At 40.5% G+C, this 25,725-nt stretch overlaps 1 protein-coding gene across 1 annotated transcript in view; it reads left to right on the plus strand.

Moving 5' to 3' along the window:
- LOC149468210 (putative ATP-dependent RNA helicase DDX60) overlaps positions 1-25,725 on the plus strand; it is a 258,721-nt gene that overhangs the window by 197,772 nt on the left and 35,224 nt on the right. The window contains exons 31-33 of the mRNA XM_089670346.1: positions 6,161-6,265; positions 17,180-17,321; positions 22,318-22,436. Of these exons, the coding sequence (XP_089526472.1) occupies positions 6,161-6,265; positions 17,180-17,321; positions 22,318-22,436 (366 nt within the window). The remainder of the gene's footprint in view (positions 1-6,160; positions 6,266-17,179; positions 17,322-22,317; positions 22,437-25,725) is intronic.

The following is a 25,725-nucleotide window of genomic DNA, read 5'->3' on the forward strand; positions in this document are numbered from 1 at the left end:
ATCAACAGATGGCTTGGGGACAATTGAAGAAGGGGAGGGTCATAGAAGACAGGAGCAAATGGCCTTTTCACATGAGGAGGATTAACCCCTTGTTAATCCACAGTGAGTTTAACAAGCATGCTTTACTGCATATACAGACTGATCTTACTGTTGTGGGTTTAGTAACACTTTAAAGTGTTACTAAACCCATGACCCTACGTTCACTATATCTGGTCTCCCACAGTACACAGAACATGGAAATGCAATTATTTTAGCAAATATTAACTGCTAAATATGTTTTCTCATCAGCAGTTAGAGCAGTCTTGTGACTTATATCAGTGTTCAGCAAAGCACTGGTTAAAGCTTGTAGTAGGAGTTTTCATTCTCCCCCATGAGGCTGCAGGACCCCTGACCCTCTGTCTGGACAGTGCTGATTGTCCCTGTGCTGATCACATGCACTCTCCAAAGAAAAAAACTATCTAGCAATATGCACCAAACTGAGCATGTGTAGCTTGCCCCCAAGGCTCTGTTCTATCAGGAGATGGATTGGAGACAGTAGAAGAAGGGGAGGATCAGGGAAGGCAGGGTCAAACATCTTTTGCACACAATGCAGAGGATTAACCCCTTAGGTTCCACAGTAAGTATAACAAGCATGCTTTACTGCATATACAGACTGATTTTACAGGTGTGGGTTTAGTAACTCTTTAAGTCAAAAAGATACAAACTGTTTGTTTCATTGCCTCTTTATTTTGAAACATTGTATTATGCAAAGTGTGTGCTCTTTCTATATTGTACAATAATACATTCCAGTGTCCTGTGATTCAAAACAAGCATTAAGTGTCCAAACTGCAAATAACATTTTACTTCACTGTGAAGGGGAAGATTTACTCTAACTGGTGCAATCAGTATCTGGTGCAGCAGTGAGGAGAGCAGAGATATACTGCCTAATCCACCAATCCTCCAAGCGCAAGACTGGTCCCTGTCGCTCCTAAACTCCCCCCACAAGCGGTCTAGCAGTGTTGTGTGGTGGACTGTTCCTGATGTCATCGCATCCATAAACCGGCTCTGGACATGAGGACAGCAAGAACAGGCCACTGCTGGATGTGGGGGGTGCACTGTTTTCCAGGGGACCGAAGGATCAGGTGAGTATAGCCTTTTTGTGTGCCCTTGAACAAAATGAACAGGTAACCCATGCAGTGTTGGCACAGATCGACTGCATGGGAAAATAATTCCCGAAGTTCTCCTTTAAATATGGTAAAACAGCAACATAGGCATTAAGCAGAGGAAGCTGGGCAAGGGTGTAAAATATTTTACTCTTTACCAGCGCTTAGTTCTAACCTACAAGAGTGTATATCTGCCTTACATGTATATGTGGAAAGAAACATCCACACACAGTTGCAAACAGGTAAGCACAATAAGAAACCTGACTACAGCCTTACACAATGGTGTAAGTGGAAAACTGTTCCAAAGAAAAGACTACGGCAAACAAGAAATCTGTAAACTGCCACCGCAAATAAGATCACAATGTAAACTAAAACCAATATAACTCCAAATATGAAACAGTAACACACAAGGATGAACAAACCAATAAATATGCAAATGAAACATGCATAAGGGACAGTGTGTGAGTGTGTGTGTGGTTTCTCAAATGATAAACGATGTCAATCACAACACCAGATAAAATTAGGGAAGGATGCTACTCATAAAAATGACTAATATACCATGATCCCTGCCAAGATCCTAGTTTGGAGATGAAAGATTCAATATACTCCCTCATTACACAGGAGCCTGAAAACAGCCACCCCCCACTTTAGGAGAAAAAACCCTTTCTATAGTTTGAATTTTTACAGCAGAAAGACTGTTGCCATGACAGGCGTTAAAATATTTAGCAACATTTGTAGAATGATTGTGCTCAATGTTATAAATATGGTCATGGAGGCAATCTCATAATTGTCTAGTGGTTCTGTCAATATATTGTATCAAGCAGATATCAAGTAATTAGATATATCATACCTGGTGTTGCAATTATAAATGAGAGATTCTCCAAAGACCAGCCAGGAACAATGGATTGAAATGTGTCCCCTTTAATAATCTGGGAACAACAAGGGCATTTAATATAACATTAAAAGTAGACCATTCTTTTTTTTACTTGTACACAGGCTATATGACAGATAGCTACCTAACAAGGGCAGCATCAAACTATTTTTTTTGGGGGGGGGGGGGGTATTGGTGCTGGTAGTATAACTGGGGGAGCTAAAGCTGTGCTCTTGTGGGCGTGGCCAAAAAAGTGAGACCACAAGTAAGTGGGTGTTTCTTCATGGTCTGTCCTCTTTGTATAGACAAAATAGGCCCTTGAGACAACTCAAGAGATTGTTGGAGTGAAATATGCTCAAATGGGACCAGAAATGTGGCAGGGTCAGCAATAAACCCTAGCAAGTCTAAGGGCTAAACACCCAGCCTGGCACAATAATTAGCCCCAAGCACAGCACAAAATTAACTCCCAGCAAGGCACAAAAATTAACAACCTGGAAGGTATAATAATAAATCACCAACAGTGCACAATAATAAAGTAAAACTATTGACACAATGTTTTTTTTAAAATACATTTTGGGTAGAGTGAGGGAGGGTTATAACCCCTGTCAGTTTTTTGCCATCTGTGTCCCATTAGGGAGATTTACCTTCACTTTCTGTCCCACAGCCAAAACAGGAAGTAAGAGGAAATCCCTGCAAAGTAAGGGAATCCTTTGGAGCCCCCCAGGTCACCAGAACTAGTGTGTCCATTTGAAGATTTACCCTCTACTTTTCTGGGGACAACCCAAAATTTGGGATTTTCTTTACTTTCACTTTCAAAGATAATGGTAAACAGGGCAAATTGAGAGAGTGAATCTCCCTAATGGGGGTACAGGCAGTAATAAATCTTGACAGAGGTTCCAATCCCTCTCCAATCTATCCAAAACTAAAAAAATAGTTTTGCTTTTAGTTATACGTTAACCTCCAACATTGCACCTTACTTAATGTGCTAGCATGACACAACAATTAACTTCCAGTATGGCACAATAATAAGCCCCCAGCACGGCACAGTAACTTCCATCACAGCACAGTAATAAACCCTCAGGAATATGCATTATTAAATCTCAGAACTACACAATAACTAAGCTCCAACATCATGTAATAATTAACCTTCAAAATCATCGTAGTCAGTGTGTCCCCTTAATTGTGAAATGTACAACACAGCTTAGAGAGTGAAGAGCTCAGCACTATGCAGCGTACAGTGTGTGGGGGACAGGACCGTGTACAGCATTATTCTGTCATTGCTTCTCCTGTACAATGGTGGTTAGTGTGCCCTCTGTACAAGAGTGGTTAGTGTACCCCCTGTACAATATTGGTCAGTGTGTCTCCTGTACACTGGTGTTCAGGGTGCCCATTGCATACTGGTGGTCAGTGTGCAAAGAGCCAACCTTTATAAATCATGGGGCCCCATACAGTCTACCTGACAGGGTACTAGTGCATGCAATGTGTGAGAGCAGTATGTAGTGTCAGTGAAGAGCAGTATGTACAGAAAGTGCAGTGAGCAGTATGTGGTGTAGGGCAATGAACTGTAAAAAATGGCAGTGCAGAGGTGTGGAATGTGAGTTGTAGCAGGAGGAAAGTGCAGGGCAGTAAAAAGCATGCAGTGAGCAGTATGCAGTTTTAAACAAGTAGGGCCATGCACAGTAGCTAGTGGAAGTGCAGAGCAGGCTGAGAGCGGTATGTGCTGGCAAAAAGTTAACAGTATACAGTGGCAGGATAGTGTGCAATATGCAGTGGCAGGGCAGTTAGTGAGCAGTATATATGGGAAGGGCAGTCAGTGAACAGTAGATAGTGGCTAGGCAGTTAGTGATCAGTATGTAGTGGATGAGCAGTCAGTGAGCAGTACATGGTGGTGGTCGGGGCAATCAGTAAGCAGTATGTCATGTGGCAGTCTGTGCAGTATGTAGTGGGGGCAGTGAGCAGTATATAGTGAGGGCAGTGAGCGGCATGCAGTGGAGGTAGTGAGCAGTATGAAACAGGGCTAGTGAGCAGTATGTAGAGGGGGCAGTGAGCAGTATAGAGTGGGGGTAGTGAGCAGTATGTAAAGGCAGCAGTCAATGTGCAAGGAAGACGTAGTTGGGGCAGTCAGTGTGCAGTATGTAGTGGGGGCAGTGAACAGTATGTAGTGGGTTTAGTGAGCTGTATGTAGTGGTGCATTGAGCAGTATAGTGGGGCTAGTGAGCAGTATGTAAAGGGAGCAGTCAGTGTGCAAGATGCACTGTAGTGGGGGGCAGTCATTGTGCAATAAGTATTGGGGGCAGTGTGCAGTATATAGCAGGGTAGTGTGCAGTATGTAGTGGGGCAGTGTGCTATATGCAGCGGGGGCAGTGAGCAAAATATAGTGGTGGCAGTGTGCAATATGTAGTAGCATCACTGGGAGCAGTTCCCCAGCCATTTGTATGTGGTATAGTAACCAGGGTAGGGAGCTGAAGTATTACAGATGGAGGAAATTCCTGCAGATGAAAATCTCTTCTCATTAGTCACTCACCCCATGGCTAGAGGTGGAAGTCCTGTCCCACTTTCAGCCAGAGTGGTCACTTGTGCATGTGGGAAAAGTCAACCACATCCCATCCATCTGTTTGAGCCCGGTGAGAAGCAGCCGGATGAGAGAGAATCTCTTTGGGCTGCCAGCCACAGGAGGCTCCATGTGGAGCAATGAAAACTGTACTGTACTTCACCTGGGGGACAAAAACAGAGACAGCTCTTGCTGGGTCCCCTGATGACCTGAATGCGCTCGGTCTAGTAGCAGTAAACTGCTTGTAGCCCCTAATGGGTGGCTCTGGTCACACAGATGGGGGTGTTAGCAATAATTTTGGGGGTGCTATGGCACGCCTAAGCTCCCCCCCCCATCTGAAGCTAGCATTACACAGAGCTGTAGGTAGGGATGACTTATTGAAAGATTTGGATTGGAGTTCTGGTGATAGGAGAGTTCCAGTTTTTTCAACTATATGTTGTGCAGAATATAATAAGGTTAAGTCCATTGTGAAGCATTATTTACCAATACTCCTAAATGATGATATACATGCACATATTTTGTATAAAGGCCTAGGAACTGTGTCCTTCTTTGGGCAACTATTTGTCACCTAGCCTGTTTACAAGTCAGAAAAATGGGGTCATAATTGGCTACATTTTAAAGGAATTACAGATGTGGTAACAATGAATGCCCTTGTCATCACAATCAGATAATCAGATATATTATATACCTAGTGTTGCAATTAAAAAATGATGGAGTCTTGAAAGATCTGCTAGTAAAAGTGTACTGAAATGTGTCCCTCATCTTAATAAGGGGGACACATTTCAATCCACTGCTACTGTCAGGTCTTTCAAGATTCTGCCATTTATTAATTTCAACACCAGGTGTGTGATATAACTGATTACTTGTGATATCTGCCTAATACAGTATGTCAGCAGAACCACTAGAAGATTACGAGACCACCTCCATGACATGACCAAATATATAACATTGAGCAAAATCGTTCTAGAAATAGCGCTAAACATTTTAACGACTATCATAGTGGCAATCTCTCTGCTATAAGCATTCAAGCTATAGAACAGGTTGTTTCTTGTTCTGGTGTGTGGTGTGTTCTGGCGGGGGAGGGGGGCAGCCCCCCTGTCAGAACACAATAACACAGCATGGAGATAACTGTACAAACTTCCTATAGTTAGTACAGAGACCTCCTTGCGAGCTGCTCAGTTTTTCTTTCCTTCATCCCGCTGGGCTGAATGAAAAATAAAACCTTACCGTGTGTAGTAGGCTTCAGTCCTGATAAAGCGTGAAACATGTTAGTCCCAGCTCCCTCTGCTTGATGCCTGTGTTGCTGTTTTATCATATTTACAAATAAGGGCAATTCTCAGGATGTGCAGCTGTCCAGATTTTCTTCTAACGTTTGAAACTTACTTTAAAAACTTCAATATTGTTCAGATTATTAGGAGTAGGCTAAAAATAGTTGAAAAGCAATGTGGAAATAAGTATAAGATTTTACATTTTGACCATAGATATGTGTTAGTGTTTTATTTCAAAATACATTTATCATATTTTTCTAGATGGTTCTTGATTAACAACCTTAAATATATTGATTAACTATTAATACTATACATTTTTTTTTGTTAGGTTTTATCAGTTTTGAAGCATTCCCTTATGACATTCAAACACCAAAATGAAACACAAGTGTTAAAGCTTTACTGTGTGTTCTCGATGCAGTTCTTGCTGTCAGAGGTTCGTAATAAATGTATTGCTTTGTTTTTCCAGGTTATATTCCCTAATTGTAGTCTCTCTTTCTGATCGTTTTGTAAGCCAGACTTTTATAATTTTATAAAATGTAATGCAAAGAAAATGTCTGTGTTACCTAAATTAGGTTGGGCATGTTAAAAATGTACACTAAAAATGTAAAGCAAACAACAACCTGTTGTTAAGTGCAACAGCAAATGTTCTTATTGTATTTTAATTTATTACCTCTAGGTAAATGAGTGTAAAGGAAGCCTAGTATGAATGCAGTATGGTTGCTGCCATTGCTGACCTTCTTATTCTGAAAATATTAGTTGCCTGGCTATTTCTTGCTCCAACATTTTATAATTCACATACCCAAGACTAACATACAGCAAGTGAAGTTGGAAGTCCTGATTTGCCTGGTTTAGCCTGACAGTCAGGTAACTAACATTTAAAAGTCAGGCAGCAGTTGCAGTCTCCGTATTTCTCTCTCTCTCCCTCTCTCTAGTATTCTGAAAATTACCTGTATAGTGATGTGACCACTGGCACTATACAATATTCAATATAATATGAAAAAAAAATTATATTGGGTTTCTTTGTAGAAGGTGCAAATTGAGCTTTTGGAAGCTTGTAACCAAATAATTTGCCAGACTGTTAAGGGTAAATGTTGACTCAGGATTTTCTTCCATTTCAGCTTTATGTCTATTTGAATGGAGGAGGGGGGCATAGCGAGCATAGTGCCAGATTTGTAAGTGTCCATAGAATACACATTTTGGTAGCTTAGATTGATTTTGAGGATCTGTAGAAAGCAAATACATTATTATCACATCCGCCAGGTAACCAAGTTGAAAAAAAGGCCTTATTTTTCCAGGGGTGAGACATGATTAAGGTCAGACTATAGGGTATAGAAGGATTGAAGAGCAATAAGTTAATAAAAAGTAGTATCTGATGTCAGAGAAAAGTGTCATTAGATTGTGATAGTGAACAACACTGTGTGAAGGATTTTCGATGGTCCTAGCTTTACAGTACTATTCCATAGCACAGAATTCGAACGCATTGGTGTTATCCATAGTTTCTCCATTCCAGTCCATCAGCTGTTAGCATGGACCATGAGGTACATGTTTTTAAGTGGTTAGCTAGGAAGTATTTAGTGAGGTTTGGGAACGCTAAACCTCCTTGGCTTCAGATAGCATTTAAAACAGATTTAGCTATGCTCTGTCTTTTTTACTTCCATGCAAAGTAATATTTTGTTGGTTTTAAGGTGTGACACAGGTATAATAAATATGAGTGTCTCAAATAGGTATGAAGTTTAGGCAGCCTTGACCTTTTAATTGTCGGTATGTGGACTAGAAATTAGATGTGTTACTACTTCCAGGTTGATAGTAGTCTTCCTATTTCATTATATAGGGGTGGGAAGTTTTCCCTGTACCAAGAGTTATACTCAGGTGTTAATTTCACTCCCAAGTATTAGATTCAGATAACTTTTCAAGTGCATGGGAACTGTGAAGACAGGTGGTTGAGCGTTTGCGGGGTTATATTGCAAAGTACTTCTGTTTTCAACTTGTTGCAACCAGAGTAAGCCATATAGATCCAAGACTCTATGAAGATATGGGAGGGTTATATGGGGTTAGGATAAAGCCAGTAGGATGTGCTCTGGGAAAAGGGAGACTTTAACCACTTGCCTACCAGGCACTTATACCCCCTTATTTACCAGGCCAATTTTCAGCTTTCAGCGCTGCCGCACTTTGACAATTGCGCGGTCATACAACATTGTACCCATATGAAATTTTGATCATTTTTTTCTCACAAATAGAGCTTTCTTTCGGTGGTATTTAATCGCCACTGCGCGTTTTATTTTTTGCGCTATAAATAAAAAAAGTGCAAAAAATTTGAAAAAAAAAAAAGTTTCTTTGTTTCTATTATAAAATTTTTCAAACAGGTAATTTTTCTCCTTCACTGATGTGCGTTGATGAGGCAGCACTGATGGGCACTGATAGGCGGCACTGATGGGCACTGATAGGCAGCACTAAAGGGCACTGATAGGCAGTACTAATGAGGTGGCACGGATAGGCGGCACTGATAGACAGCACTAATGAGGTGTCACGGATAGGCGGCACTAATATGCAGCACTGATAGGCGGCACTGATAGGTGACACTGATGATGGGTACTGATAGACGGCACTGACTGGCATCACTGCTGGGCACTGACTGGCGGCACTGACTGGCACAACCGCTGGACACTGACTGGTGGCATTGACTGGCAGCACTGCTGGGCTGCACTGGCGGGTGGCACTGGTGGGCAGCACTGGTGGGTGGGCACAGGTGGGTGGCACTGGTGGGCACAGGTGGGTGGCACTGCTGGGCACAGGTAGGTGGCACTTCTGGGCACAGGTGGGTGACACTGCAGAGTGGCACAGGTGGGTGCACTGCTGGGCACAGGTGGGTGCACTGCTGGGCACAGGTGGGTGATCTGCAGGGCACAGGTGGGCGGAGCTAGTGGGTGCACTGCTGGGCACAGGTGGGCGGAACTTGCGGGTGCCACTGCTGGGCACCGATCATCAGGGCACTGATCATCAATGCCCTGATGATCGGTGCCGATCCCTGCTCTGACAACTGCCGGTTCTCGGCAGTACTTTCCTCACAATCTGACAGCGTGAGGAAAGTGCAGCCGAGAACCGGCACTTGCATTTCCCTTTGATCAGCGTGTCATTGGACACCGCTGATCACGTGGTAAAAGGCCGCTGTGATTGGCCTTTTACCACATCACGTGATCAGCTGTGTCCGTAGGACACAGCGATCACGGGGATCGCCGGGTGCGCGCCCCAGGAGAGCGCGTTCTGGGCGGACGTCATATGACGTCCACCCAGAACTGGCCGGCCGCAGTGCAGCCATCATTCGGCTATCTGAGGTTGGCAACAAGTTAAATTCTATTCCTGGCTGGGATACCATGGATATTGTTGTCTTTTCTAATGCAGCTAGGGGTTATATGCAAATAGAAAAGATGATGAGTGATAAAGGGCACTCCTGTCTAGTGCCACTGGAAAGAATGAATGGTTGTGAAGTTGTGAATGGAGTCTAGATAATTGACAGCAGGCAGAAGTACAAGTCTAGTATGGCCTGTAGGAAGGGGTCTTTGATACCGATAACCTATATCTAAGGGTAGAGAACAATAAAGGCCAACTTAGCCTATCCAAAGGCTTTCTTACCATCTAGACCTAGGAGGAGGACTTTGTTTCTTATTATTTGTCACATCTATGAGGTCAGTTGCTCTCCTAGTATAGTCTCCTGTTTGTCAAAAGGGAGAAGGATGGAAAGAAGAATTCTGTTCAGTCTGAGTGCTAAGAATATGGTAAATATTTTTGAATATGGAATTCAATAAGGCTTTTGGCAAATAGAGCAAATGGTGTGGTTTTTGCCTGGTTTAGGAATTACAGTGATAATGTTTGTATGTCCCTATGAAAAGGTGTTTGGCCGGGGAACCCAATGAACAATTGGGTCTTGTGTGGTTGTTAAGTTGGTAGAAACATCTTTTAGTAGGTGTGTGGTAAACCATAAAGGTCTAGGGACTGCTGGTTGGGAAGGTTTTAATTGTCACCACAATTTACTTGTCAATCCTCTGAGTCAGAGATTTTTGCCATCACACTAAAGCAGTGTTTGTCACCTCCAGTCCTCATGGACCCCCAACAGGTCATGTTTTCAGGATTTCCCTCAGATGAAACAGCTGTGGTAATTACTAAGGCAGTGAAACTGATCAAATCACTTGTGCAAAATAATGGAAATCCTGAAAACATGACCTGTTGGGGGTCCATGAGGACTGGAATTGAGAAACACTGCACTAGAGGGTTGTAAAGAACAGGGCTGTTGAAAAGAAATTAGATTTATAGTCACCAAAGGTGTGAATTATTTGGCTAGGGTGGGAGTGAAAGGTGCATGTGTGATCTTTGCATGTTATTGATGTGCTTCCAATATTGTGCTGTAGGGAACCTTGGAAGAGGTATTTTCTATGAAATATTGCTTCAATGTGCAGTCCACTTTACATTTAGACGTTTAGTATTTGAATAGGAAGTTGTACCATTGCCGGTGACATGTTTTAAGGGACTGGGGGTGTACATTTAGAGTGAATTATGGAGGCAAGGCCTGACCAGGTGATAGGGAGTATATTAGAATTTTTGCAAGAGTATAACATGGGATTATTAACAAAAAATAGTTTATCTGTGCATGCGTAAAGTGCAGATGGAAATAAAATCTGTATTTCTGTTGCCCGTGTGGTCCACTCTCCAGGTGTCAAAGACAACCTATTGCCATGATAGTTGACAGGAGAGAAGGGATATTCATCTCCTAGAGGGGGAATGCTTATCTAAACAATTTGAAGAGGACAGTTTAAAATCGTTGGCAATAATCAAGAGGCTATGGTCAGAGGAAAAGAAGCATTTGTACACTTTGTATAAAAATGAGTGTTCATTGGTTTCAGATACTGTATGTAGTGGTCACATTTGGTAAATTCGGTGGCTTTCCATTTGCACTTGTGATTTATATTGTGGTCATAGTTGTAGATACACATGGTGATGGGTTGGAATAGAGAGACAGTTTTAATCAAGATTGCTGCTTTAGCTTTTTTTTTCTTTTGAGTTGAGAACTATTATACGCCCACTCTGACAATTTATTAGGTACACCTTGGTAGTACTGGGTTGGACCCCATTTTGACTTCAGAACTGCCTTAATCCTTCATGGCATAGATTCAACAAGGTGTTTGAAACATTCCTCAGATTTTTGTCCATATTGACATGATAGCATGCCTTTCTATCATCTTGAACCAGTCTGCCCAATCTCCTCTGACCTCAGACATCAACAAGGCATTTTTGGCCACATAATTGCCGCTCACTGGATATTTTCTCTTTTTCAGACCATTCTTTCTAAACCCTAGTAATGGTTGTATGTGAAAATCCCAGTAGATCAGCAGTTTTTGAAATACTGAGACCAGCCCATCTGGCACCAACAACTATGCCACGTTCAAAGTCATTTAAATCCCCTTTCATCCCCATTCTGATGCTCGGTTTGAACTTTAGCAAGTCATCATCGCCACATCTAGATGACTAAATGCATTGAATTGCTGCCATGTAATTGGCTGATTTGCAATTTGTGTTACCACGCAATTGAACAAGTACATCTAATAAAGTGGCCAGTGAGTGTATTTTGGAATAATAGCTAGATGCAAATTGAAAGGAAATGCTTTTGTACAGATGCCTTTCCTGTACAAAATGTAAAAAAGAGTGAAATCTTAAAGGGCCAGTTGTCTTAGTATTGAAATTAAGGTATTTTACAATGAAGGATGAGATAACAAGACAACAGGGGATGTTGAGCAAAACAAACATTTTAGCCATCTACTATTACTAATTAGGCAAAGATGAGTTCCCAGTTGTCAGAGAGAACAGAATTATATTGACTACCATATATCTGCGTTTTGGTGGGAAGCCTTGGAGAGTAGTTTGAAAGATTTCCTGCTGGTCCTGTCAGGTTGGTTAGCCACAACAACTGTTCACAATAAGCGAACAGAGGTAATACTAACAAAATGAACGGCGTCTACATACATACATACATACATACAATATATGAATGCCAAAATACCATGGGTGAGAAAGCCTCGTTATATGGTTAAACACTTGGCTATAACTCTATAGCACTCCATACCTAGAAAGAAAAAAAAAATGAAAAATTTAAAAAAATGTGCAGTTCTCCCAGAATTTCTAGAAGAACTACTTGATGATGGGAAGCTAAAACCCTACTTACTGATACAATTGTGTAGGTGGAAAACAACTTTTTTAACGAGCAAAACATAAATGGAACAATCCATCCAACAGCTGTAGTCCCCAATGGTAGTCATAGTCCAGAGGGAGTTACAATTTATGGATTACATAATGAATATCAGCGATCTAACGCTGGAGGAACTCATAGAGCTGTTTCTGCAATGTAGAATGAGAGCTTCAATTTAGAAGGCAAATTAATTTTTTAGTGTGAAGCTAGAGGGGTAGAGGGAAATGGAGGAGTGCGTGGGCAAGGTTTATTTATGACCAATCACAGTCAGGGTGTGTCCTGAAGAGTGGGGGTCTTGAGAGGGTCCCTGCCAGGAAGCGATGGGTATAAATGTTTAATTCTCTGCAAAAGGATTGAAGGTCTTATGGGTTATACAGTTCATCTAGTGTAGTCCTTCCAAGATGTGTAGCCAGTCATGTCTAATTTTGAATATGAGCAATGATCTGATGTAGCCATCACAGGAGGAGATTTGGTGTTAGAGTTCAGCCCTGTATGTGCAATAGAGCAAAAAAAATGTACACAGGTAGACAGGGGGGCTTATCTGCAGTCCTTGGGGAGACAGATCTCTATGGAGGGAAGGCGGTTTAGATGGTGATAGATGTGACAATCGCGGCGTCAGACCCCCAGCCCTTCTCACCAACTTGTGACCGAAGGACTAGCCAATCTAAAACCACGCTGTCACATGCGTAACAATGCCACGCTCAGCTGCGCCCTGTACAAAGATTTTCCAGCTAATGGACCACAATCGATGTACCTGCAGCCTGAGGGCGATTGTTACTGGGTCAGGTTAATTACGCAATTAACCCTTCACACTGCCACCACCACCTTTTAGTACAGAGTAGGAGGAAACTTGCCAATATTAGCAATAACACTAAGATATTTGAATAATCATCTGTATACCACTGTCACCGCAGGCAGAGATATATAGAGGTTTTAAAAACACACAGTAGCGCTCTTCAGAGACAGGGATCCTTATTTGCATTAAAGAGCTTTAGAAACAGTTCAACACTTTTCACATAGGATTTATTACTAAAAAGGTCAAAAGAGTGCAATAACAATATTTACAGAAAAAGATGTAGCCAATATATACAGTGGGGATCGAACGTTTGGGCACCCCAGCTAAAAATTTGTATTAATGTGCATAAAGAAGCCAAGGAAAGATGGAAAAATCTCCAAAAGGCATCAAATTACAGATTAGACATTCTTATAATATGTCAACAAAAGTTAGATTTTATTTCCATCATTTACACTTTCAAAATAACAGAAAACAAAAAAATGGCATCTGCAAAAGTTTGGGCACCCTGCAGAGTTAATATCTTGTAATATCCTTTGGCAAGTATCACAGCTTGTAAACGCTTTTTGTAGCCAGCCAAGAGTCTTTCAATTCTTGTTTGAGGTATCTTTGCCCATTCTTCCTTACAAAAGTCTTCCAGTTCTTTGAGATTTCTGGGCTGTCTGTCACGCACTGCTCTTTTAAGGTATATCCATAGATTTTCAATTATGTTGAGGTCAGGAGATTGTGAAGGCCATGGCAAAACCTTCAGTTTACGCCTCTTGATGTAATCACCCGTGGATTTCGAGGTGTGTTTAGGATCATTATCCATTTGTAGAAGCCATCCTCTCTTTAACTTCAGATTTTTCACAGATGGCATCAAGTTACCATCCAAAATTTGCTGAAATTTTATTGAATCCATTTTTCCTTCTACTCGTGAGATGTTCCCTGTGCCACTGGCTGCAACACAACCCCAAAGCATGATTGATCCAACCCCATGCTTAACAGTTGGACAGAGGTTCTTTTCATTAAATTCTGTGCCCCTTCTTCTCCAAACGTATCTTTGCTCATTCCGGCCAAAAAGTTCAATTTTAACCTCATCGGTCCACAGAACTTGTTTTCAAAATGCATCAGGCTTGTCTATATGTTCATTTGCAAAGTTCAAACGATGATTTTTGTGGTGAGGATGTAGAAGAGGTTATCTTCTGATGACTCTTCCATGAAGACCATATTTGTACAAGTATCTCTTTATAGTGGAATAGTGTACCACAACTCCAGTGTCTGCCAGATCTTTCTGGAGGGATCGTGCAGTCAAACGTGGGTTTTGAATTGTTTTTCTCACAATCCTGCGAGCTGTTCTGTCTGATATTTTTCTTGGTCTTCCAGATCTTGCTTTAACTTCCACTGTTCCTGATGACTGCCATTTCTTAATTACATTCCGAACAGAGGATATTGACATCTGAAACCGCTTTGCTATCTTCTTATAGCCTTCTCCAGCTTTGTGAGCGTCAACTATTTTCAGTTTCAGTTTTCTAGACAACTGCTTAGAAGAACCCATGGTGCTGATTGTTGGGGCAAGGTCAGATGAGTCTGGGCATTTAAAACCTTTGAGATTGACATCACCTGGTCTTCCCAGACGATGATTGAGAACAATCCATGACACTGGCAGGTCTCAGCTTGGCAAAGGGGGCAGTGCATGCTATAAATTCTGCAGGGTGCCCAAACTTTTGCAGACGCCATTTTTTTGTTTTCTGTTATTTTGAAAGTGTAAATGATGGAAATAAAATCTAACTTTTGTTGACATATTATAAGAATGTCTAATCTGTAATTTGATGCCTTTTGGAGATTTTTCCATCTTTCCTTGGCTTCTTTATGCACATTAATACAAATTGTTAGCTGGGGTGCCCAAACTTTCGATCCCCACTGTGTATATATATATATATATATATATATATATATACAGAGAGCAATAACACAGCAAAGAGATAACAGAAAGAAGTTTAGAGAGATAGAGTAGTTGCCAAAAGTCCTGGCTTAAGCAGCTCAAGTTTCCTGAGCCAAAAGGGTGCCTTATCTCCCAAAGTTGGTTCCGATGTTAAAAGGTAGATTTCTTCAACTTCAACACGACCTACTCAACTTAACTCTCTGCTCCAAGCATAACAGCCTTTCTAGGAACTCAGCAGGGTGTCTCCTTGAAGCAGAGAACCAATCGCCTCATTTGGGGAGGGTGTTGCAGGCGGAGACCCAAGCTAGAACCAAAATCCCTCTCAGTTTACATCATGATCCATAACTTACCCTCGGTGCATGTAGCAGCCTTGCCACTAGTAGATTAATATGCAGAAGCATCTGCTGAACATCTAGATATTAAATATGACATACCTGCTTGGGACGGTTAAGGAGATATTATTTTCTGCTCTCCTGTAGATTTCAGCTAGGGGGTGTAATATATCAGCCGACTTGTATTAAAGTGACCAATCTGAATATATGCCTGGTTTCCTTGTAAGTCTTCCATATCTCCAGATATAAAATTATATGGAAAAGGGGATTTTTAAATGTGAGTCTGTTTTACAGCTAGCTGGAATGTCTTTGAAGCTCAGTGAAGGACTGGTTTATGGTTTTACGATATCTCAGATTGAGAAGCTAACAGACACCCCGGCACCAGCTAGTTTGGGATTTATAACCATGGAGCTCTCCCACTGTGCCTGTGATCCCTGGCATCATACAGAACACATTCCTGAGGGAGGGGGGAAATTGGAGGGAAGCTGGTTTGGGAGTAGAAAAGATACAAGATGGAGGATCCTTAGCAAGATGGATGACCACGTCCATCTCTGTATGCACAATTGCTACAATAGAGTCCTCCCTTCCTTCTGCACAGTGGTCAACAGGGTATACTTCAGTGCTAGAGCTATGTAAGTTTGGAGGACTGCTGAATCAGTGAGCATTGATCCCAGCTGGGGAGAGGTGTGGAATCCGTATGGATAGTTGTCACTCTACGCTCCACATATGGGCCTATGGAGAGAGCCTTCCATCTGGGGGCAGGAGAGTGCTAGAGCACTGAGGGCACAGGCACAGTCTGTGTCACTCTCTAGAAAGGCTTGCCAAAAATAATCCTCAGCCATAATCTCAGTTTTGGATGGATGGTAGCTGCAGAGATTAGATGGTGGTATAGGCCAAACAGTTCATTGGAGCTGAAGCCATCTTGGAAGGACCAGGACTAGACCAGAAACTGCTGTGAAGCTGCACTGAAGCCAGAGTAGTCCTAAATTGTCATAGGGGTGCTGGGTGGGTTGGATGGAGTTTTGAGGTCTTTTTCCTACCTTGTTTTCCAATTTCAGCTGTTGCTAATGTTCTAGCAGCTGAGTGGAGGTAGGCCCGTTAAAGAGACTCAGGCAGCCATGTGTGCACCCAAGGCCATCCAAGCCATGCCCCCCCAATAGTTTTATGTAAACATTTATTAGCATGTTGATGAGGGGAAAACAGGAATCAAATATAATCAAACTAAATTTTAGCTGTAATTTATTTTCTAGGTGCTATTTTGGGGCAAATTTCAACAAATTGGCAAATCTGTAACATAATGTGATAAAACAACTGTTGAAATGCAACTCTATTGCTTTTCTATGACAGATTAGAAAACTGCGGCACATTCATGGATCTAATGACTGTAACTTTATTGACACATTTCCCGCATTGCATTTTGCTTTTCTTTAGCCTTCATTAAATGTTCAGATCTCTATCATTTGGACCATTCCATATAGGAGCTTCATGGAACTCTGTTCACACTACTTAAGCAGGCCATACATGGGTCAAATTCAGAAGATTTGTGCATTTTGTAGTCCGATGGTACCACCATTGATTTCGAAATTCGACCAACAAAGTGTTTAATTTCACCTCATGTTGCCACAGAAAAGAATTTTCGTGGCCAAGAATTTTCTTTTCTTTCCAAGTCACAGCTCATGCTCAATTCTTTTTCAATTACATTTCTCGCACGATTCTTCCATCATTGATTAGAAATTTGTTCATTTTTGAAAACATTTCCAACATGCCCAATCACTCAAATTCGATGGTCACTAGAAAATTGGCCTTTACTGTGGCCCACTAATGATGCGAAATTCGAACGAAAATTCTTAGAAAATATTTTCAAAAGATAATTCTTTCAAAATTCGACCCATGTATGGCCAGCTTTACTGTCTGAACTGTATTCCTCAAAGCTCATAATCAGCACATGAACTGCAATTGTATGCTTTCTAGAAATCCGAGGTTGCTACAGTATTTCAGCTGTACTTGGTAAAGTGTTGTTTTATAAATATTTATTCACATATCTGTGATTTATCTCATGATAGGGATATCTGAACGAAGATTGTTATCCCACAGAATTTACAGGACTTGTTACTCATCTACATTATCATGAGCCATCTAATTTTGTATTTGTCGCCTTTCTTGAAAAAGGTCTTTTTCATCAGCTGTGTAAGCCACTACCCGAAGGTACGGTTTTAATGTCAATTTTCTTTAAATTACATTACAAGACAATTCTGAAAAGATACAACTGAATAGATACATACTCAATGGCCACCTCATCAGGTAAATCTGCTCACTAATGAAACAGTCTCGTGGATCTAAAGGGTATCTAAACTCAAGAACAAAAAATTAAGGTATTCCTTACCTCTCCTTAGATATGGTGGATTAATTTTGTTCGTCTTTATTTCACCTGGGGATCCTGCCAGAAACACACTTCCTGTCCTAGGGTAACAATTGTATTGTATCCATGAGGAGCGGGTTTGACACCCTAGAAAGGGAGTGTGTAACAGGGGGAAGTGTTTTGTATTCAGAGATGGCTTGGAACAATGTTAACTGGTAACTGTCCACAAAGGAACAGGACACAGGAAGTTATAAGCGCATAGGATTTCTGGTATATTTAACATACTATAAGGGAGCAAATAAAAGAAAGGTATTCTTAGAATTTACATACACTTTAACTTATAGGGTATAACACCACTTTTGTAGAAATAAAATATAGCAAATAAAAAAATAAGGCATGCACAATTGCTATGCAAGCCATAGTGTAATTTAATGTTATTAAAAATTACCTTTCTTATTCAAACTGCAGTGTTGTCGTTTTTCTGTAAAATTCATAGCAATAGGGCAACCTGGAGGCTTTATGTACACACTTGGTGTATAGAGCGCCCCTAGAAATGTCATTTCATGCTTGGCTGAAGAACTCTGCACTAGTATACAAGTCAGGTTTTAGACATCCTCTGCAACAAAAATGTAATTTTTGGTGAGATACTTCTAAAGGGATGCAGACATTGCAACTTTTCTCATCAGAATCCTAAAATTGCACTCCGATTCAGACACAGTATCCAAAGCACCAACCATTTTTTCCTCAGAGCAGACACAGGTAGGAATCTGCAACAACATTTCTTAACCAATTGCCCTCCTGAGGATTTACCCCCCTTCCTGACCAGGCCATTTTTTGCGTTACAGGCTGCGTCACTTTAACTGACAATTGGGCGGTCATGCAACGCTGCACCCATATGAAATTTACGTCCTTTTTTCCCATGAATTGAGCTTTCTTTTAGTGGTATTTGATCGCCTGTGCATTTTTAGTTTTTTGCATGTCCAGTAAAAAAAATTACTCAAAACATTAAAAATCAAATTTCATCGTAAATTTACACCAAAATGTATTCTGCTTCATGTCTTTGCTAAAACAAAATCCCAATACGTGTAAATTAATTGATGTACGTGAAAGTTATAGCGTTTACAAATGGCGGTATAGATACTGGAATGTGTTTTTTTTACTAGTAATGGCGGCGATCAGCGACTTATAGCGGGACTGTGGCAGCATTCTGACACTGGGGGGAACTGACTTGGTGTCACTGACATGCCCAGTGACACCAATACAGTGATCAGTGCTATAAAAAAGCACTGACACTGTACTAATGGCACTGGGCAGTTAGGGGTTAACATGAGAGGCGATCACAGGGTTAACTGTGTGCTGGGAGTGTTTTACTGGGGGGTGGTGTGTTGGTGCATGGGAGATGATCGGTAATCACCGGGCGCTGGCGGGTAATCACTGGCCGGGACCTGGTGATTGACAGCTGTGGACGCGAATTGCAATTCGTGTACCCCCTACCCGGAAAATGGTGATTTTGCCCATCCCTGCCGCTCTGTAGCAGTATATCTGTTATAGGGCAGTTGGGATGTGGTTAAAATCTCTGCAATGTGCATTGACTACCCAGGGGGGATTTGTTTTTTTTTTCTCAACAAAAAACAGTGCAGGCATGCTCAAAAGGTTCAGCTGTTGTTTGAGCAAACATTATAATGGGGAATGTATGAGCCAAGAAGCTTTGAGTACAAGTACATAGTGGTGTTAGTTTGTAAAAAGACACATCAATCAAGTTAATGCAACCAATAAGATAGCAAAACTTGCTAAATATGGTTTCCTTAAAAAGATAATAAAAAGCTTCCTGGTCCCTGAAGGTAATCAGATAATTTATAAGATAAATATTCAACTTAAAGTAATCAAAGTGTCACACTGTGTGAAAGTAGTAATCTCTCTGCAGCAGTCTGAAACTCCCCTAGCATTTTCACAATTACAGCTCTGCTATCACTGCTCTGCTCACTGTAGCACAACAGGCTTTACCAACACTAATGCTGTGCAAATACTTTTCTGTTGGGGTTGCTTGACTAAAGTAACCAACTATAAAGCCAGCCATAGTTGGATCATAATTCAGATGGTTCAGCAGGGACCAGGTGAATTTAGTTTATCTATGAGCACGCTGGTTGTACACAAGTTGATCTCTGGATCAACTTGTATATATTCAGCCTGTAGGGTTTTCTTTGCTCGATCAGTACCACTAGCTATAGCTGGCAACACTGATCATTGTATTCTGATGGCAGAGGCTTCCCACTGTCAGAATACAATAGCCCAGTGGGAAGCAATCATCCATCAAATAATTTGGCACTTTCAAGGGTATGGAAATTAAAAAAAACAAAAAACGACTTGTCTGGGGACTAAATTGGGATCCCAATCTACTTGTCCATCATAACAATATACTTGTCCTGAAAAAAAAAAATTTTTTTACCAGGGTGGAAAATATGAATGGTTGATGTTTTTTTTATTAGGCAGAGGTGCTTTTAGGAATGTCTGGGGCTTTTGAAAGCTAAAGGGCCTTTATGATGACTTAAACTTTTATAATTTTTTATTTTTTGCTAGAAAATTACTTAGAACCCCTAAACATTATATTTTTTTAAGCAGAGGCCCTAGAGGATAAATTGGTGGGTGTTGCAAATTGTTTATGTCACACGATATATGCAAAGCAGTTTTTCAAAAATCTTTTTTTTTTTAAATTACAACTTTTTTTAATTTTAGTACAAAATAACACAATACATAACTAATTTTTTAGTAAAATAAATATTATAATTTTACGCTGAGTAAATGGATACCAAACATGTCACTTTAAAATTGTGCATGCCTGTGCAATGGCAACCAACAATGTAAATTTACTATCCATAGGTGACACTTTAAAGCCTTTGCAGGCTACCACTTTAGATTTACAGAGATGGTCTAGTGCTAGAATTACTGCTCATGATCTGATGTTTGAGGTGATACCTCACATGTGTGGGACAATTTCTGTTTGTGTGCATGAGCATGGGGGGATGGGACATCCCTCCTCTGCCATAAAACATTTGTTCACACCGTGATCAGTGTAAACAAATGCTTTTCTTTTTTAAAAAATGGTGCCCTTTACATACGGGGAAACCGGGCGTGATGTATGTTCATTGCTTCCAGTTTCTTTTATCATAGAGGGAGATAGAACAGTTCCAGTCCACCTCTATGATCAGCTGGCGGAAGCGTCTACTGGTTGATTGTGTGTCCCAGTGGGATAGAACAGCCTGTGGAAGGTGGCAGGATTTCCCCTAACGCTGCTGCTTGCAGCAAGGCTAAATGTGAAGAAAAACCTCTTGCCCGGCGCCCGGAACTGCATGTCCCAGGCATCAGGCAACAAGAATTGTACTGACACTTTTTTCATTCAACAAGCTGGTTGAACAAAAAAAAAAGTATAATGTCTGGCCTGCCTAAGACATTAAAAACAAAGGGGTCTATGTATTAAAAAATTTGTTGGACAAATGTCACAAGCATTTGCCTAGCTCTTACAAATTTGTCCCATAATTTGCTTAATATGTTGAGTCACTATGATTTTCAACGCTAACTAGGGGCCACAATTCAGTATTTGCCTGATGGAGGCAGTTTAGGAAAACATTATATTATGGCCACTAGATGATGCTGATGATTACAGGAAATCAACGTATTAAGCAAATTACAGCCAGAATTTGTGAGGGCTAGGCGAATGATTGCTACATCTGTCCAACAAAGGTTTCTATACATATAGACCCCTTACTGTTTTCTGCACTCTGATTTTATTAGTTTATCATTTGCAATGAAACCTCAGTTTAACTTTATTTTTTATAAATGTAAGAAACAATGTATATTTTTAAGTTGACTTGAGCCTTAACATGGGCTAAGAGCACTATCAGCTAACTGTACAACATTTAAAGAGTTATTACATTTTAAATTAAAAAAAATAATATGGTGCTGCAGAGCCCAGTACTTACCAGTAACCTGGTTTCCTTTTTTAGTCTGTGTTTGTCTGGAAATTTACACCTTTAATACTATGTGGCCAACCTTAGCGTTTGTGGGGGATTGATCAGATATTTTGCAAAATACCCATGTTTAGAAGAAAAAGGGCACTTAATAATCATTTAATTATCCATTATTATCTGCCAGTTTTAATAGAGAGTTAATGTTAGGCCTCCTATCCAAATAGGTCTTGGGGGGCCCTTTGGTAAGCCCTATGCTTTTCCTAATAACCAGATCTGACAGAGCCCCAGTCTCTCATTGGCACAATTGATTGGAGTTTTTTTTAGGAGAGTTTACTACAGGTTCCAATGCTTTAAACTGCTTCTAAGTGTTATACATACAAATTAAAGCTGAAGGCTGAAGATCCCCTCCAAATCACTGCAAGGGTTAACTGCTTTTTTTTGTCTAGGGTTATTTAAAATAAGTGAAATATTTTATCTTACTTCATGTTCCCGGGGGCATCCTCAATACAGCACCATTGATCCCTTGAGGCTACTTCAACTTGCTCTTCAATTGCAGAAGTCTTGTATTGTACGTGAAGACCCCAAGGGTTCGCCCTGCTGCCAGGGAGCAAGAAAAAGGTTAACTAATTCATATTATTCATCATCCCCCTAGACAAATCAAGCAGTTTACATTTTGCAGTGCTAAGGAGGACCCCACTGTTGAGTATTTTTGCCTTCAAACCCAAGTTCAGCTTTACCTTGTTTAAAGTAGTATGCTTTCAGTGAGTCACTGATTAAAATGTAATTAAATGTAATTAAATTTGCATTAGGAAATTACATAGTAATAGTTTGTTAAAGCTTAATAATGAAAATTACTTGTCTATCTTTTATCATTTAGACTCAACAAAATTTCCAGACTCTGTTATGCAAACATTGGTTGTGATACTGGCAAATCTATTTGGAAGATCATATTTAGCACCATGCAGGCGTTCACTTCAAAATTTCTATCAGTCAAAGGTAAGGGAAACAAAATATTTGTGACTGGAACTTTTAGGAGCTGTCATCTAGAGCATATGGCAAGGAAGGACATTTCCAGCAATATAGACATGCAGTATATCCTCAGGACACAATCTGAATGTCAAATAATGTACTGTGCAGGGTACAATGCCTATGTATGTATTAGACACTTCTATTTCCACTGGTATCTTCTAGGAACAGCTCTGTTGGTCAGGACAGCTAAGCTGGCCAATATTTTTCTTAGATCTATTGGCCAGTGGTGTCTGCTAAAATCTGCTCACGTCCATAGATCTCTATTTTGTCAGTTTACATTAAAAGAATATTGTATGTGATAACATACTAATCCCTAATATTTATTTAAGGTAATGGTAAACACATTATGACCAGATTATTACTAACAATGAAGAAAACGTTTTCTGTTTTGAACATATGCCAGCCAAAATGTATCATTAGATTTTATCAAAGTATTTTGAAGTAAAATATTTTAGTAAAGCACTCATCTGGCTAACAAAATATAAGAAATATAAGAAATTCAATACAGTACATTAGTATTTTTTTCAATCATTAGAATTCTGAACTAGGGAACAGAGGTGAGACACTGGTCATTAACAAGGAGGCCAGGAATACTGTGGGATTTTAAGCGTATCAGGCCAATCAGCTACACGGCTAATGGAGTATTGCAAAAATATTGGCTATGTAGGTGAGAAATCCAGTGGTGACATCTTTTAGAATTGTTCCATTGGGTTTATTTACTAAAGCTGGAGGATGCAAAATCAGGCTCACTTCTGCATAGAAACCAAACAGCTTTGAGGTTTTATTGGCAAAGCTTGACTGAACAAGCTGAGGTTAGAAGCTGATTGACTACCCTGCACAGCTGCTCCAGATTCTGAGTAAACCAGTTTTAGTAAATCTCCCCCATTGTCTCAGACAAAAATGCATTGTTTTCTTCATTGTGGGGTTTATTCTACTTATAATTCAATAAAAAGTAAAAACAATCAGCAATACCCTGAAACCATCCAATAAAAAGGTAGACTACATAGTCGAACAAAAAGGAAACAAAGAGCCCAGTAAGGTATCTTAATAAAAATAACTCTAAGACCCTAACACTAAAATTTTTGAAAAAGCTGGCTGAGGGGTTAATGAGCCCAGCTAAAGTAGATCTCACTACTCTGGACTCTAAAAATAGGGACAATTCTCCACCTTGTAATCCAATACTCTGCACATGTCAGACTGGGGAGCAGAAAACTACCTGTGTGTTTAAGACCAATAATTTGTGGCGAGGACTGTTCTTTTTTTTTGTTGACAGTAGGGCCTGGGCAGCAGCAGGCTATTCCAAGACAGTTAGTTATTGCCCAGGATGACAGATAAGCACCCAAAATGGCAAAGATTGATTTTCTGGTTTTGTATTTGTGTTGCTGGTTGATGCTTGTGCATCTTGGAAATAGACTCTGTAAATACACTGCTTGTGTGTTTCCACCAAGACTTGCTGTCTGCTGTGACTATTAACTGTGTTGTAGAGTCATCCAGGGAGTCTTGCATGCTACACTGCTGGGTTAATCCCTCAAAAACGAAAATCATTACATACAGATAACAGTATTTCTATGAACCTTCCAGGATGGCACACCTGAGAGAGATGAGAGGGTCCTCCCTACAGGAAACACAATCTATTGACAGCTGTTAAAAGTCCCCACCCTTCCTCTTGATCCTCAGTTTGTAATAAAGTAACTCCTGAAAACGGTCCACAAGGGGAATAATTCTACCTAGGTACTTACCACGTAGTACTTTTAGGAGTTTTCTCCCCCCTTAATAGGGTAGGAAGTAGTCTTACCATCCTGGAAGGTTTCATAGATATACCATTATTGGTAAGTAATGGTTGTATTTCTCCTCTCACCTTCCAGGATGGCACACCTGATAGGATAATCAAGTATCCTCAGACCTATCTTATGGTGGGACCACTGTCTGCAGGACCTTCCTGCCAAACGTTAAGTCCTGCTTTGAGTGTACCTTCACAATATAAGAAAGGAACCAGTAAGATAATTGGCACTGGGGGGGGGGGGGGCACTCGTGGTGAAATAAAAATAATTGAACAAATGCAGCAACAATAAGGAAACAATAAAATATATAAAAAACATAAAATGTGTCACATAAAGTCCATAGTATAGGCACTAGCAGTTGCAGCTCCCCATAGAGTGATGCAATACTCTGTAGGAAATATAAATAACAAAAGGAGGGGCCAACCTAAGTGCAGTAGGTTAAAATAATTTTTTGAAATGTAATAGCCAGTAGCTACTCACAAAGATAGGAGAATAGTAAGCATCTAAGTTAATCCTCGGCTTGGCCATTGGAGGGCCGATGGTGTCAGCCTGACCCCGGATCCCAGAGGTGAAGTAGAGTGAGAGCCATCAGCTCTCAGCGTTGGGGATGCTGGAAACCAGCGCCGTAACCAGCGTGGAGCAAATGGTAGTCCGGACTGGGCGGGTGACCAATGGGAAGGCGAGGACGGATCAGGTATTGCGTTTCAAAGCATCAGCTTCTTCTTCAGACCTGGTTGGATGTTGATTTCACTCTCTTATAAAAGGAAGAATGGATGGGGTGGGCTTTGGCAGATAGATGGACAGCAGTGTACTAGAAGGCAGGGATAAAAGCGCAGATTGGCAGACATGATTTAAAAAGAAAGTGGTATATATTGCACAGTTAATAACTAGATGGTAACAAACTTTAAAACATATTTGTGGTCATTGATCAGAAAAAACTGGACCACAGGAGAACATGTATATAAAAGATGACAGATAATTGAGCATTAGCAATCTCAAAGACCATAATACAGAGATATACAGTTGTGCTCAAAAGTTTACATACCCTAGCAGAAATTGTGAAATTTTGGCATTGATATTGAAAATATGACTGATCATGCCAAAAAATGCTCTTTTATTGAAGGATGATGATCATATGAAGCCATTTATTATCAAATAGTTGTTTAGCTCCTTTTTAAATCATAATGATAACAGAAATCATCCAAATGGACATGATCAAAAGTTTACATACCCTGGAATGTTTGGCCTTGGTACAGACACACAAGGTGACACACACGGGTTAAAATGCCAATTAGAGGTTAATGTCCCACATTTGTGGCTTTTTAAATTGCAATTAGTGTCAGTGTATAAATAGTAAATGAGTTTGTTAGCTCTTACATGGAAGCACTGACTAGGCTAGATATGGAGCCATGGGGATCAGAAAAGAACTGTCAAAAGTCCTGCGTAACAAAGAAATGGAACTTTATAAAGATGGA

This window comes from Staurois parvus, unplaced genomic scaffold (assembly GCF_062004578.1).
Source record: "Staurois parvus isolate SC_StPar_1 unplaced genomic scaffold, SC_StPar_1.0 ptg000090l, whole genome shotgun sequence".
NCBI lineage: Eukaryota > Metazoa > Chordata > Amphibia > Anura > Ranidae > Staurois > Staurois parvus.